Raw genomic sequence first — 13,516 nt, 5'->3', positions numbered from 1 at the left:
TGTTTAAATTTCAAAACAGTGAAACAATTTTATTATTTGTTTGAATACCCATCCAAAAGGTGATATCTCTGATCATGGAAAGAGAGAGAGAGACAGAGAGAGAGAGAGAGAGAGAGAGAGAGAGAGAGAGAGAGAGAACGCATGAGTGTATGTGAGTGCATGTCATTGAGTGTGCATGGTTTTGTGTGTGTGTGTTTTGAGTAGAGCCAAGTTAATATGCAAAGAATCTACTGTAGCACAAGTGTGACATGATGGTAGGTCAGCAGAGAGAGAGAAGTCAAGTGGGGCGCCCTATGAGGACCTCCACAGTGCCACCTGTGCCCTGTTATGACTCTGACCGCAGTCCCTATCTAATGGTTGTTAGACTGTTTGACCTTTGACAACACAATAAGGACCACAAAACCAGGCTCGTGTCAAACTCATTCACCAGCATCTCCCTAGCATCTCGCATAAGGACACACTCTGAGTGCATAACCCATGTTGGATGGATGAACGGACGACAGACAAAGAAATGATCATCATGGGCTTGGACTCAGACGTAGGTGAAATCTAATGCCGCCTGTAACTAGCTGTGAGAGCTGGGGCAGGTTGCCTGAGCCTTCTGGGTCAGGTCCTGTAAAATAAGAACCTCCTCTCTGTGTGGAAATTCAGTGAAGTTGGGAGAGCTGCTGGCACACGCTTGGGAAGGAGCAGATGGCTGATACATGGTAACCACCCCATTTCCCCTGCACCCCCTGCGACCTGGTACAATCCTGTGGTCGAGCAGGCGCTGGCTACTTGCAAAGTGAATGTCTCATGAATGAATACATGGGCAACTAGCCCCACCAGTTCCTCCCTGCCCTGGGTCCCTGATCCAAAGGGAGGGACCTGTGCACCCCAGTTGGCTAACTTCCCACACCCGCCTGACAGCATGGTGCTTCTCCAAGCCCTCAGCTGCCCAGGCTCCAATCCCCACGCCCCTCACCTCGACAGATGTGCAGGTAGTGATGACGCTGGTCCCCAGGTTGGTGCTGTCACTGAGATCATCTGGCAAAGAAGGTGTTTTCTCCACCTGAGGAGCCTGGGTAGCTGGGAATGAGGGAGTTTTGGGGGACAGGTTCACATCTGTGCCGTTGCCAAAGGCCTGGATGGCATTCCCTGTGGAGGGAGAGAGCAGGTAGAGGCAGAGAAATCAAGGGCACCTCCGTCACTTTGCCCCTCGCCTTCTCTGCCACTATGTTCCCTGTCACAGCCCAGAGCCGAGGGCACAGTGCAGCTGGTCCAGACTCAACTGCGCCAAAGCTCCCCTTCAGATACGAGGTCTCCCATGTGGAGAAGAAAATAGCAAGAGGGAGATTAGAAAGACAAGAGACCAGAATAGAAAGAAACATAGGTGGTGAGGAGTGCAGAGGAGGGGAGGAGGGTGCTGGGAGCGAGCGTGGAAGCCTGGAGGGAGGAGCAGGCCATGCCCAGGGCAGCCAGCACCCTCTTCCCAGTGCCATTCAGTGCTGCAGACACGCCCACTTCAGGGCTCCGCCACCCCAGCCCCCCAGGCACTGGTTCCCCAGGCTCCTTTGCCACCTCAGGTGCTTCTAGGTCCCCATCAATGGCATTCCAAGGGCCTCAGACTCACCTTCATCCCTGAGTGGCCTCACCGACTCCCACACCATTGGTTAGCACTAACTCACTGAGGACTAAATTAATGGAACCTCTTGGACAAAACTGTCCCCAAGACTTAACCCTCTAACCAAATGCCTAAAGAAATTCCCACCTCCATGTCCTCAAGCTCATCATATCTACACCTGAACCAGGCACCACTCCCTTCCGTGTCCACGCTGTTTTCCCGTGTTTCCAATCTGGAAGGCTTCATCTCTCCCTACCCAAACCCCTCAGTTCACCTCCCTAATCACCCACTTGCCGCCATTTGAGCCCGCCTCCTAAAGCTCTCTCCCTTCCCTCCCTCCACCCTCGCTGACCCTGCTCAGATCCTCAGCCATCACTGTCCCTCCCTCTGAGTGGACCCTCTGTGGGTGACTGGTCAGCACCACATCCCTACCTCACCCCTCCACACTGGACCAGAGGGTGAACCTCTGAAATGCAGATCTGACCCGGAACCAGTGGCCCACACCACCACCCCAGCACCATGGGGACCACAGGATCCCCTTTGGGAGGGGGATTCCCATCCTGCCCAGACAACTCCAGGCAACCCCATGCTCTGTACCAAGGCTCCATGGTCTGTGGTTCTCACAGCTCTCCCTGCCCAGGTGGACAGGCATGCCCTCCCTGCAGCTACAGCTGACCAATGGCCCTGTCCCTCAGGGGGTCGCCCGTGAGGAGCCTCCAGGGGCTCCCTACTGCAGGCTGAGCCAGGCATCCCACCCTGGACTCTGGGTGAGCCTTGTGCAGACCTTTCCCCAGCATGTTCCCCCCGGGCTGTGTCCACACGGACCTCAGTCAGACTGCAAGCTGACCATGACAGGCACTATGACTTGTTTCTCCGAATTCCCAGGGCCATACAGAAAGGCAGCATGGACAGATGGACAGAAGGAAGAATGAGGGGAGGGAGGGGGAGAGACCTTCAGGTGGGAGTGGGTAGCAGAGGTGTCAGTCTGAAGAGATGGAGGCAGACAGAGCTGGTGGCTCACCTTGTTCTCCAGCCTTTGGATTAGGAGTTTGATAACTTGGAAAAAAAAGTCACTAATTCCAATGGATCCTTAAAAATGGATCCCAAAGGGAGAAGCGACAGACAGCCGAGGGCCTCACCATGGGGCTGTCCCAGAGGACCTGTCTGAAGCTGTCAGCATAGTAGATCAGAACCCTTCAGCCTGACTTGACACTCATGGCCTCAGTGGCAAACTGAGGCTGGCCACAAACAGCTCGGTGTGACTCGGAAAGCCCAGCCACCGTCTCCACAGATGGCACCCTGCTGAAGCAGCCCCACAGGTCACTGGCTGTCCCGATGGAGGAGGAAGGGCATGGCTCAGGCAGCCTCAGGGCCCCTTTGGGATGAGGGTGGGAGGGGCTGCTGGGGGGTGAGGGGGGACTGCAGGACTTACGAAGGCAGGGGTTCTCGGTGAAGTCCCTGAGGAACTTCTCACACTCCTCCTCCATGTTCCCACTCCCCCGACAGCTGCACCAGGGGGACACCACGATGCCAGTGGGGCTGGAGTCCACGTAGTTGGGCGTCATGTCAAACCCTGGACAGGGAGAAAGGGAGGCAAAGGGGAGGGGAGCAGTGAGACCTCCTCTCTGGGCCCCCAGACCCGACACCAAGATAAGAGGTTTGGAAGCCTTCCTCCGTCCCACCTGCCCCCAAACACACATACATCCCAACTCATAGTCCAAACTCTGAGTGTTACTATTCCAGGGAACCATGGGGTCAGCAGGGGGCAGAGGGTATGGGGATGCGCCCCCCCACCCCCACCCCCGATCCTGAGCGTGTCCCGTGCTTTCTCCTGGCCCCCAAGCAGAGTGTGTTCTGGAGTTCATGCGACTGGGCTCACATCCTGGGCTCGGGACCCAGTGCCAACAGGTGAACCTGTGCACATTACTCCACTTCCCTAAACCTCGGTTTCCCCATCTGCAGCACGGAGATCCCAGCACCGCCCTAGAAAGTGCTGTTAGGAGAATTCGTCATGTAAACTGCTTAGCACAGCACCTGCAATGTCAGACCCTGCAACCAGTATTACTTCTTCTGATTTTGAAATCCTTGTAAGTTCCTCAGGCCCTACTCCCCCATGAAACAGTCAACCTGGCCTCTGGTTTCCCACGGCAGCTCTAGCTGAAACCACCACCAGGAAAGGCGAGTCAGGTGTCCCCCCACTGGCTGGAGCTGGGCCTCGGCCCCTGCCCGCTGGGCAGCTCGCAGTCACTGTGAGCCCGGGCAGGAGTGGGTGGCTTACCAATCATGCCCGCGTAGGAGCCCAGACACGCCTGATAATTGTCGGCTGGACAGCTGGTGAGCGTCTGGTAGGAAGCGTGACAATTGGCGTGGAAGTCCGCCAGCCGGGACCTAGTGTTGGGAGAAGACACGTAGAGCGAACGAATTAGCGTGGCTGCCTTCCCTCCCGCCTCCTCTGCGGCACAGGGCTTCCTCCCAGCTTCCTGGGCTGGAGGGAGCCAGAGAGAGGGAGCAGAGGAACACAGGGCCCCCGAGCCTGGGGCCCAAGGCTGAGAGCTCCTAGAGCAGTGTTCTCAACCTTCCTAATGCCGCGACCCTTTAATACAGTTCCTCATGGTGTGGTGACCCCCAATTTCATTGTTACAAATTGAGCATAATTAAAGCATAGCGATTAATCACAAAAACAATATGTAATTATATATGTGTTTTCCGATGGTCTTAGGCGACCCCTGTGAAAGGGTCGTTCGATCCCCAAAGGGGTCGCGACCCACAGGTTGAGGACCGCTGTCCTAGAGGAAGGGGCTCCTGGAGATCACACAGTTGAGGCACATCCACTCCGGATGGATGGTTCAGTCAGAGAACCCGCAACGAGTGCACCAAACGTGCCCGGGACCAAGGCAGGAAAGCTGGTGCCACCTCCTGCTTGGCCGCACTCCCGGTGACCTGCCAGGTCCCTCTACACATCCCTCTTCCACCTGCAGAACGGGTATGTGAACCCTGCCCTAGTGGCCTCACAGGAGGTGGTGAGGTCCCAGCAGTGGCCCCAGGGAGGAACAAGAATCCCCCTGGGGTGAGATACCCGGAGGGCGTCCTCACCCACCTCTTCTTCACCAAACCAGAGCACAGCCTCCCGGCCCCAAGCCACCAGCTTCCAGGTCCCACCCAGTAGAATCGGCCTCTTCCCCTGCATCGCCCAGTCCTCTCTGTCGGCACCAGTGACACCGCTTCTGAACTGTGCACACGGCCCTGTGCTCCCCTCGGCCCTGAGCGTCCTGGAGGCAGGCGGCTGACGGGGTCTGTCCCCCAGTGTGGAGGGTCCCAAGGAGCCCAGGGCACCACAGTGATTCCCGCTCCTTCTTCCTTCTAGCCCAGCGCCCTGACACAAGCTATCATATCAGCCTGGCTGGGCCCGCCTCCCCTCCCCTCCCCCTCACTGCCTCCTAGAGGCCAGTGCCCTTTGCCCCGGGGTCCCCGCGTATCATTTGTCTCACAGCAGCTGCAAGCCAGAGTAATAGGTCTTGTTCACTGCTATGTTCCCAATGACGGCACACAGTAGGACCTCAACAGATACGTGCTCAGTGGGAACACCGCAGAAGGACCAAGAGCCAGCCCTTGACTCCCTATCCCAGCTCTTTCCACACGGTGAGGTTCCTCATACAATCATCCCGACGCTCACCCTGAATTCAGCCCCCCAGGCTCTCCACCAGACTCTGTCTCATTTGAGGACGGAGAAGAGAAATAGACCGACAGACCAGGAGAGCCTGAGAGCACCGCCCTCACAGAGGCGGCTTGTGGGTCCCACCACAGGACAAATTCAGGTTTGCCTGGGGCCCCAGGTCCGGGGGGTGCGGGCTGGAAGAGGGAAGCTCTGCAGAGGCAGCGAGTGAGGGGTGTGGGGCCCGGGATTACCACGTCCGCTGTGCCCCTTGATCACAGGGACTTCAGGTGAATCCTTGCTCCTCGGAGACTGAGTTTCCTTGTTTATCAAATGAATAAAACATGCTCTTAGTTCCTGGCTTAAAAGCTATTTCTAGAGTTTGAGAAAATGAAAAGGCTCTGGAAATGATGGCGGTGATGGTTGCACAACCATGCGAACGCACTTCGTGCCACACGCTGGACACTGAGAAATGGATACAATGGTAACTTTTATATTATGTAGAATTTACCACAATTTTTAAAAAAAAGGTGTTCACAGCCACCCTTTATCACTGAACCTTCACAAAGAATCTGAGATCTGGCAAGCAGGTGTATGATGGTTCCAGTGTACAGAGGAGGAAGTCAAGCCTCAACAAAGCCCATCCTGATTGCTCAGTGAGCCGGGCCTGCGTCCCAGACTTCAACGGGGCGGAAGCCCAGCTGGCAGGTCCCTGCTCCTGTGCAGAAGCATTCAACGTCCTTCCAGACCCAGCATCCTGCAGCACTGGAAACATATTCTGTCTTTCCCAGGAAAAGAATGGGACCCGAGGTTCTCGCCACCTCCCTCCTGCCCATAAATACGCCCTCTAGCTCCTCCCCACCCGGCCCCCAAGCAGGGAAAAGCAGCTTTTCCAACCCAGCCTCAGCCCCCACAGGACAGGACTTCACATCACATGGAAGACCAGCGGCTGTCCACCCCACAACCAAGCAAACGAGGCGGGAGTTATGAGGGGGTGAGAGGGGTTAGCTTTGGCCAAATGTCTCCTCCAGCAGCCTCAGCACTGAGGACCGCAGGTGAGCAGCATCGGGCGCAACCCAGCTCTGCAGGTCCATCTCCTTCCCGCCAAGGAGGCACCCAAATACCATCTCTTAGCCAAAACACAGGAGCCTGTCCAATGCCATTTGATCACAGGTAGGGCCCGGCTCCCTCCTGCTGCTTCCCCAGTGCTCCCCTGCCATGCTGCCCCGTGAAGTCCTTTCTGACTGCCTCCACCTCTGTATTCCAGCTGCAGACAACATCTGGACCAGGCAAGCAAATACTTAATGGTATAGACATTTACTGCTGTTGCCCTGTTGGTCTCTCCAACTGGAACCCACGTTCCCAAGGGGCAGACCCTACTGATTTCTTCATCCAAACACCTTGGGTCTGGATGCGGTGGTAGATATCTACCCATCCTTTCTCCAAACACGTGCTGAGCCCCTGCCACATGACCGAGAGACTGAGGGTGGGGAGGGCACGCCTGTCCCTGCAATGTCAGAAAGGAATTCCCAGGGAGTGGGGACTGGGCAGAGTGCCCACCAGGCCAGGTCCCATGGGAGCAACTGCCCACTAAGCAGACCCGAGGGCCCCCCTGCAGGTGAGGGAGCCGCCCAGACAGCCTGCCCGTGAGGACGGGCGGGCAATCATGCTGCTGCAGAGGAGAGGTTCTGTCACCAGGCCACGCTCTGCCCATCCCTTGGCCATGATGCGGCCTGTGCTCAGTGTCCCCAGTTACCAATGGGTGAGCCATGCCGGCCTCCCTCCCTCACAGGGGCCTGAGAGACGTGGGCACAGAGGAGAGGCATCAATCACCCTTATCTCCCTGCCACCCGGGCGCCTCGTCCCAGCACTGTGCCTGCCACCGGCAAGTACACACCGGGAGCAGCTTTCCCTGCGTCTGATAAAAGAAAAAGACACCTGTTACCTGCCCAGGTGGATGTGGGTCTCATGCAAGGCAGTGTGAACAGGGAGACAGTTCCCTCACCCCTCCCTCACCTCCAGGCGCCAGGCACCCTGCTGGACAGCAGGTGAGCGATGCCCTCCTGCCCCCACACTGCCTGCCACACTGAGAACACAGGAGGAGGAGGCAGGCCCCCGAAGCCAGGCACCATGCACTGGGCCCCAGGGTAACCAATACGAAGGGCTGCCTTGCTCCCCTGAGGCCATGGCCTACTTCCTTCACGGCAGGCCACAGCTCTATCCAGAGCACAGGGAGGGGGAGCAGGCCCAAGGCCAGCAGATGGCAGAGGAAGGGGCGGGGGTGGGTGGGGGCGGGGGAGGAGCAAGCAGCCTTGGCAAGCGAGAGTGGCAAATGGGACCATTTAGGAGGCTGTCCCGTCCAAGACTCCAGGAGGCCTATGATGGCTCAGGTCCTCCCCTCCCCGCAAGACACACTGAGGTCCCTGGAGCACTCTGTCAACATGAGACACATAGTGTCAATTTCCTTCAAGCCACGACACACTCGACTCCAACCACGACACACACCAGCCCTGGTAGGTGCAGCCCCCAAGGCGATGGTGTCCTTGCACATGCACGCGAGCCAGCTGTGATCACTGCACCATTGCCGGGCCAGGTGCCACTCCCCCTGCAGGCGCCCTCGGTCACCTGTCTCGTGGACTCTGCTCTCCCTCCCAGGACAGGCCTCCCTGGATCAGCCCCATCGCTTCTCAGATGTCTTCCTTTCGCAGCCCCCATAAGAGAGATGGCATCAAAGAAAGGAGGAGAGAGAGAAAGACAAGCAGACCACGAAGCGAGAAAAGCAGAGAGCCAGCAAGAGGACCGATATGAACAGAAGCCAAGTCCATCTCGCCGAGATCAAGTGCAGACTGCCAAGTGAGTGCGGCAGCAGGTGGGTCTGTCCAAAACACAAACCCTCTGAGGGCTTGTTTCTTGTGCAGCTGTAGCCCATTCAATCACAGGAAATCAGCGGAGAGACGGAGAGGGACACTTGACCCCCAATTTGATTAAACAATTGCCAGATTAAATGCAGGACACCCATCTGATTTGAATTTCAGATAAGCAATAATACACTTTTCAGTGTGAGCATGTCCATGCCATATTTGGAGCATCCTTACATTAACCAGTATTCCATTGTCTATCTGGAATTCAAATGTAGCGAGGCACCCTGTACCTTATTTGTTAGACCCTGCAGTCCTGTTTGCTGGGCAGATTTGCTCCTGCAAAGTCAAGATGTGTGAAGACCGACCCTCACAACAGAAATCATGCAGAGGGGGTGCAGGGGTAAACTGACTTCCTACAGGTCAGCGATTCTCAAAGTGGGGTCCAAAGACCAAGCCGTCAGCTGGGAATTTGGTAGGAATGCACATTCCCAGGCCCCGCCCCAGACCTAGCAGATCTGACATCCAGAGCAGGGCCCAGTCACCTGTGCTTTGCCCAGCCCTCCAGGTGACCTGGAGGCAAGTGCTTCCGGAGACATGGCAGCTGCACAGGCTGCAGAGCTGGTCTCAGCTTTCCCTGCCCCCACTCCAGGCCCAGCCAATGAGGAAAGTGATGCTTCAGGCCATAGCTCCTGGTTAGATGGCAAAGAGTTTGCATGTTTATACGCACACACACACCTACACACACACACACACACACACACACACCCCTGTCCCCACACAGACACAGCTACACTTGGACATGCCTCTCAGTTCCGTGCTTTGGTCTTAGTCAAGAGAAAGTACAGGTGCCAGTTATCAATGAGACACCCCCTTAATCCAGATTGCACCCAAACACATACACTTTCTCAAATCTGTCTGGCCTCATATAAAATTGGGGTGAATTGCTCCCACAGAACCCCCAAACATTCCAATGCTGGCCAACACACAGCGCTTGGTCTGAAGTTATTGTCGATGTCCCAAAGTTCCATCTTCTTAGGAAACCAATGTTCTGCTGGTTGGAGACGTGGAGAAACAGGAAAGGGAGCTAATGTTTACTGAGAACCGACTGTGTGCCAGACACTGCTCTCTCATTTAATTCTGAGCAACCCCATAAGGTAGACAGAGGTGATTTCACTGTGAAGACAGCGTCGCTCCAAGCAGCAGGACACACATGCATATCCTGCAGCCAGCAAACCGGGGCCAGGCACCTTCCCGTGAGGACAGGGTCTTCTCTCTGGCTCTGCTGCCAGGAGCCCCCGCTGCTAACAATGCTTCCAGGGTAGCCACCAGCACTGCCTCACGCAAACCAACAGGGCACTTGAATATTTCGTGGAGGCAAGAAAGGGCTCCCAAGAAGAGCAAATCACTCATAACAGCTTCCCAGGCAATTTATGGGAACGCAGAGCAAACGGCTTTACTAGGCCCATGTGCCTCTGGAACGGCTGCCTGCGGGCCCCTCTAGCGGTGCAGGGCCTCGTTAAGTGGGTTCAGTGTACGTGGCACTGAGAAAGGGGAAGGTGGATCTCACCCACACGGCTGTTTTCTGACACCTCCGGGGCCGGGGCTCACGGTGGACAGCCTGGCCCTCCATCCCTGCCTGCCTCCTCTAGACACTGCCACCACTCGCTTCACGGCCTGAAGTACCAACCGGCTTCCTTCCCTCCTGTGCATCCTGAAAGCGCACACCGGGAACTTACTCTTTCTGCCAGAAGAGCTGCTCCCCTCGGGGCGGGCTGGGGACTTCCTCCTCCAGCCAGGCTGTCAACCATAGCACCACCCCCCTCCTAGGCTGCAGGTGGACACATGGCCCAGGCAGCACAAACCACACCATTCTTTTCCCAGCCACACTGACTGGTCCAGGGAGAAGGAATGTACATGCTGGGCCAGACAGGGCCCTTCCCTGAAGTCTTGCTGGTGGAGCAGGCATGGGACAGCATCCTTCTTTCTGGCTATGAGACTGCATAGGTGTGAGCCCAGAGAAATGGGAACCAAGTTCCAGCCTCTAAGTTTTCTTAAGCTAGTTGGGTCTCTGTCACTTATAACAGAAAACATGACTACTATTTAGCTTAGCTCTCTGATTTGATGTGATGTTCTCTGTCAAGTTCACAGCAACCAGAAAGCACACACTAGGAAGGTCACAGACCAAAACTCACACCCACAAAGGGTATGAATAACCCACACTAAAGAGCCAAAGGGGCAGGAGCGCTTCAGCGAGAGCAACTCGGAAAATGGACGACGGTAAAATTCAGGGAGGAAGACGCCCCGGCCTGGCGTCCTCTCCCCGCCAGCGAGAGAGGAATGGCTCAGACAGATAAGCCGCCGAAAGCCACATCACTATTGGAGATGACAAGGAGGAGGATTGCACCAATATATGAAAATTCAAACACGAAATCATGTGAAGCGATAAAAAGCAGGAGATAAGACAGTTTATGCACCCTGGTCACAATCAGGGGAATTAGTGAGCTTAGGAACCGACAAGATCCAGAAGTAGATTTCAGAAGATGCTAATACAACCTGCTGTTCATTATGTTCTCTTTTAATAAAGTCATTTTAAGACTGTAATTATTTCTTTTCGTTTAATTGTACGGGGCCTATTATAAACAATGATGTTTCTCATCTTCAGTTAGACAAAATGTTATTGGTTCCAGAAGCATCAACAAATTCGGTGGACTCTCTGTCCAAGACAACAAGACTGAGAGAAAAGCTACCAGCTCAGGGGACGGGCTCCTCAGCCTGGGGCAGCTCTGATTCCCATTCCTGGGAGCTGGCAGGCTCGAGACAGAGCCTGGGAAATGCAGATGGAACCCATCTGGACATGACCAAGACCTCGGGGCAAGCTGTTGCACGTAGAAAAGTTTGATCTCCACTCACTGGAGACCCTGGATTCTTCAAGCATCCTTCCCCACCCCACACCCCCACCCCAACCCCTCCACAGAAGCACTCCCTAGTCGTGAAGTCCAGCTTCTGACATCACGTCATGCTGACGGGGTTTGAACCTTGGCCCAGCTACTTACTAGCTGTGTGGCCTTGAGTCATTAAACCTCTCCAGGCCTCTGTGAAATGGAGGGAATGACAGTTCTTCCCTCACAAGGCTGTGGGGAGGATGAATGAGATGTCCAATGAGCAAATATACGGAAGTGCCTGGACAATGTCTGGTGTGCAGTGGGTGCCCGGCAATGCCAATCAATGCCCATCAATGCCTGCTGCCTCTGTTACTGTGGTTGGAGGGCACTGCTGACCACTCCTGAGCATGAACACTGTGGAGACACATAAGCTCTTTCTCTTCAGGACAAAGGGACGTCATATCTCTGACCTATTGACAAGCACCTCCTGCATTTATACGGCGTCACGCAAAGTCCTTCCACTGACATCACCACATTTTATTCTGACAATGAGTCTCTGAGGTTGGCAGGACTGCCCTGTTTTACAGATAAGGAAACAGAAGCCTGGGGAGGTTAATTAATTAACTCAAATCCCAGCAACGGGGCCAGAGGCTCAGCTCCAGATCTTACTCCTGAGCCCGTGGGCTTTCGCTGCTACCGTGTTGTCCCTGCCCCTACCCAGCCATCTCTTTCCCAACTCACTACTCTCCCCCGGTCCTGGCACTGCAGCCACAGAACCAGGGAGGTTTATTTCTCTTCCGGCATCACCAAGGGAGTCAGTGGGATGCCACCTTCCCCCCTTGTCCCTCTTTGCCATGCAGCCTGGAGCTCACCCAGCATCCCCTCTCTCCTCCAGATGAGCCATGAAACCATCCACAGAAAATGACCTGAAGAGGCTGTGGTTTGAGCCACTGGACCCCAGCTGACCAGAAGCAATCAGTTAGACTCAGGCCACCATCAACAGTCTGACACACCAACCACAGTGGCCAACCCACACCTGCTCTGAGAGAGGATCGGGAGGGTCCGATGGGACAGAAGTCAACCCACGCCCACATGGATCTCCCACCTGGGACCCAAGATGGGAACCCAGACCACTTCCTTCTTCTGGACATCGCCAGTGGATACACTCCTCTGAGTCCTCTAACAATACAGGCATGTGGGCGCAGGTACCCTTCTCTCCTCCCCACCCCACCCCCATCCCTTCACCTATGTTCCAAACCTATTATTACCCCGTAAAAAGAGAAAAGAATTAAATGTATTCAGCATTTGATTTTAATTGAAGGACTGTTCTATTTCATTGAACTGCTAAGTAAGCTGAACAAGAGATTGTGTTTACATAAGCAAACCCCAAGTCACTATAGACTTGCTGTCACGTTAAGTCAATACTTATGAAGGCTCTCTATTTAATTATTCAGTAAGGATTGACTTATTATTGTGTTAAGAGTGTGGTTAGCCTTGAGCTAGGTAGCCAGCCAGCTGAAAGATTTCTTTCAACTTTCTCTGAATGCTGATATGGCTCCTGCTCACTGTGTGAGGTTAGGTTTCTTCCCTCTCTCCCTCCCCATGCCTGCCCCCGTCCTGCTGCAGACAAAAACCTCCAGGTCCACCGTCCTCAAGTCAGGGGTAGCAGGCCATCCTGTGGTGGCCAAGGAGCAGGCAAGGTCCCAGTCGCCAGTGGTCCACCCCTCACGTGGTCTTCCCAAACCCAGTAATTAGTCCCGAAACTCTGACCCCTGGGCTCTCATTAGCTTAGGGTCTCTGCTCTCAGGTCAAGCTGTTCTGACCTTCTCGTTCCTGTTCCAGTAGGACCTCCTACTCAAGGACCCAGTTCCCTCCTACCTTTGTTAGTCTCAGCATTTCCCCTCCCTTCAGCCTCCAGGGAATGTGTGTGTCAACCTTCACAATCCATCCCAACCCTATTATTCCATGGCATATTCTTGCAGAAATTCAGATAGGTTCTTACATCAAATCACATTTTCCTGACATAACATTCGGGGAAAAGAGCCCCAGAGGTACATGATTAGCCGAAACTGCAGACCAACAAGAGAGGCGGAGCGATTATGGACAAAACCCCAGCCGCCGAACCACCTCATTCAAACCCCAGCTCTGTGATCGCAGGGCTACAACCCTGGGCCAGTTATTTACCCTCTGGGAGTGTCCTCATCCACAGCAATGGTCTAGTCATCTCTGGCAAGAGGACCCGAGATTCGTGGACAACACCAAGGACCATGCCCACGAGCTACTATGGTGACTACAGCCCCGCTAACACCCACAAAGGAGGGACTCCCTGGCCTCTGACAGCCCATCACTTGCCACCCTGATCCCCACCTATCATTGGCCCCCTGCTGATCTATAGCATATCATCTATCCTCACACTCCTCCTCCTCTCTCCCACCCCATACCCTGTAGCAATATCAAGACACACACGTTCCCAACTGTGATGTTTCACAGATCCTTGTCCCTTGGTGCCCGCTGCCAG

General features: G+C 55.0%; 1 protein-coding gene and 1 long non-coding RNA gene across 2 annotated transcripts in view; one reads left to right on the top strand and one right to left on the bottom strand.

Moving 5' to 3' along the window:
* Positions 1-13,516, bottom strand: part of GFRA2 (GDNF family receptor alpha 2) — a 106,897-nt gene that overhangs the window by 10,892 nt on the left and 82,489 nt on the right. Inside the window, exons 6-8 of the mRNA XM_006778388.2 lie at positions 3,882-3,991; positions 3,036-3,176; positions 965-1,137 (exon numbers count right to left, since the gene is read on the bottom strand). Of these exons, the coding sequence (XP_006778451.1) occupies positions 965-1,137; positions 3,036-3,176; positions 3,882-3,991 (424 nt within the window). The remainder of the gene's footprint in view (positions 1-964; positions 1,138-3,035; positions 3,177-3,881; positions 3,992-13,516) is intronic.
* Positions 4,580-13,516, top strand: part of LOC107181589 — a 21,004-nt gene continuing 12,067 nt past the window's right edge. The window contains exons 1-2 of the long non-coding RNA XR_001512249.1: positions 4,580-4,590; positions 9,618-9,619. This is a non-coding gene — a long non-coding RNA (uncharacterized LOC107181589). The remainder of the gene's footprint in view (positions 4,591-9,617; positions 9,620-13,516) is intronic.

This window comes from Myotis davidii, unplaced genomic scaffold, assembly GCF_000327345.1.
Source record: "Myotis davidii unplaced genomic scaffold, ASM32734v1 scaffold448, whole genome shotgun sequence".
NCBI classification, from domain to species: Eukaryota; Metazoa; Chordata; class Mammalia; order Chiroptera; family Vespertilionidae; genus Myotis; species Myotis davidii.
Note: the sequence above shows the minus strand (reverse complement) of the source record. Positions and strands in the feature narration are given on the sequence as shown.